The sequence below is a fragment of the Aplysia californica genome, unplaced genomic scaffold, assembly GCF_000002075.1.
Source record: "Aplysia californica isolate F4 #8 unplaced genomic scaffold, AplCal3.0 scaffold00388, whole genome shotgun sequence".
In the NCBI taxonomy this organism is placed as follows: Eukaryota; Metazoa; Mollusca; class Gastropoda; order Aplysiida; family Aplysiidae; genus Aplysia; species Aplysia californica.
This window is the reverse complement of record NW_004797658.1, coordinates 444,329-446,864: the sequence shown is the minus strand read 5'-3', so window position 1 is coordinate 446,864 and position 2,536 is coordinate 444,329. Positions and strand designations below refer to the sequence as shown.

Sequence of the window (2,536 nt, the reverse complement as noted above, 5' to 3'; positions counted from 1 at the left end):
GGGGGAGGCGTGGATAATGTTTCACTAACCCCAACATCTCGGACATTTCTGTTTCAGACAGGTTGGACCCTCGCAGACTTTTGCTCTCCATGAGAGACTATCTGGGACAGACACAGACACAGACATTACATCAGAGACTAAATAAGACAGACACAGGCACAGACATTACATCAAAGACTAAATGAGACAGACACAGGCACAGACATTACATCAAAGACTAAATGAGACAGACACAGGCACAGACATTACATCAAAGACTAAATGAGACAGACACAGGCACAGACATTACATCATAGACTAAATAAGACAGACACAGGCACAGGCCTAAACATTACATCAGAGACTGTCTGTCAATGACTCCGAAGTCACATGAGAGACTTTCTGAGACAGACACAGACATCACATCAGAGACTGACTGAGAGAGACACAGACACAGTTATTACATTAAAGTCTGAGACAGACACATACACAGAATTACATCACAGACTGACTGAGAAGGACACAGGCCCAAACATATTATATCAGAGACTCTCTGAGACAGACACAGAGACAGACATTAAATCACAAACTTTCTGAGACAGTTTTTTTTAGGAAGCGTTTTACGGCACTTGCAACACAATAAGGTCATATAAGTGCCGAATATTAGACGTATTACAAGAGAGTAACAAACATAAAAAAGGAGGAGAGATAAGGACGATAGATGTTTAATAAGAAAGAAGAAGCAAACCACACTAGAGCACCCGCCATCCACTCACTGTCTGAGACAAACTCAGACATATAATCACACTGTCTGAGACAGACACCGATACAGACATTACGTCGCAGACTGTCTGGGACAGACAGAGACACAGAGATTACATCAGAGACTGTCAGAGACAGACACAGACACAGACACTACAACACAAACTGTCTGGGACAGACACAGACACAGACATCACATTAGAGACTGTCTCAATCTGAGAGAAACATAGACATGGACATTACATGAGAGACTGTCTGGGTCAATCAATTAGGGGGAGATGTTGACAGGAAGACCACATTACAGAAAAATTAATTGTTTTATTTATAGGAAGGCTAGGATATTATGACCTGGACATACCAGAAGGTCAGCTTACTAAAAGACGCAGCCTTCCATATGGAAACGCCTCCAAAAAGACACGGTATACCAAAGGTAGAAGCTTACCAAATATATGATACAGTTTACCAAAAGTCAAAGCTTACCAAATATATGACACGGTTTATGAAAAGGCACCTTTAACAACAGACACAACTTGACAGATGACACAATCTACCAACAGACAAAGCTTACCAAATGCCACAATTTATGAAAATAGACAAATTATACTTTATTACCACAAAAAACATTTCTAACAAACACAGTTTACCAAATGACAGTATATTATCATAAAAAATACCCTTTTCCAGCAGACACATTCCACCAAAGAACATAAAGCAATTTATTACCACCAGAAATATATTTTTTCAACAAACAGTACTTACCAAAAACTTTGACATGCCTAAAGCTTGTTCAGCTCTCGTCCGTTCTGTTGAAAAGTTGGGTTGTTAAGTATGGTTACGTTGTTGTGTTGTCTTGTTGTGTTTTGTAACGGTGTAGTATTGTAACGCTTTGTTCTGTTCTGTTATGGTGCTGTATTGTTACGTTGTGTTTGGTTGTTCCATTTTGTTACGTCATTGTGTTTTATTTTGTTGTGTTGTGTCCCGGGGGGGGGGGTGAAAACTGGACAAAGTAGGGGATAGCTAGGTTCAATGAAGTACGGTGTGGCTTTATGCCACTGAGGCGTCACGCTAGCCGTGAAGGAGAACCCGGGTCACCCCAAAAAGGTGCAGGCTAATGGGGCTCTGGTGAAACTGTTACAGGCCTAGCAAGTCGGCAGCGAATTATTTACTGCTAAAAAAACAAATGGAAGAAGGCATTTCACTGCTAAGCCATGTGGGCAAGATGTAAGCCAAGATATTGGAATGGTGAAAGGGACACAAAGTTTAACCATTTCTGAGTGAGGCCCAAATGGGATTTAGAAAGGGAAGAGGATGCACGGACGCAATGTTTGCCCTACAACAATGTGCGAAAGGGCAATAGAACAGAACAGGGAACTATACATAGTAATTTTCGAGAAAGTGTTCGACAGAGTAAACAGAAACAAGCTTTGGAAATTGTTTGTTTTAGTAGAAGTTTTACGGCGCTCGCAACTGCATAAGGTCATATGAGCGCTAGAAGATTAGAGGTGTTACAAGAGAGTAACAAACATAAAAAAGAAGAGAGGGAGATAAGGACGATAGATGTTTCATAGGAAAGAAGAAGAAAACCACACCAGAGCACCCGCCAACCTCCCACAGCTTTGGAAAGAACCCGAAAACTACACTGTAAGAAGTCAACTTCTGGATAACATCCGTGCCATTTACGAGAACAGCATAAGTAAAGTAAGAACGTCAGAGGGACTCACAGAATGGTTCGAGATAATAAACAGAGTAAGACAAGGTTGTGTCTTATCACCACTACTATTTATCATTATATATA

At 40.7% G+C, this 2,536-nt stretch overlaps 1 protein-coding gene across 1 annotated transcript in view; it reads right to left on the bottom strand.

Moving 5' to 3' along the window:
- LOC101861673 overlaps positions 1-2,536 on the bottom strand; it is a gene marked incomplete in the record, with an annotated part of 19,930 nt that overhangs the window by 1,163 nt on the left and 16,231 nt on the right. The window contains 2 exon segments of the mRNA XM_005103745.3: positions 30-101; positions 1,501-1,544. Coding sequence (XP_005103802.2) covers positions 54-101; positions 1,501-1,544 — 92 coding nt within the window.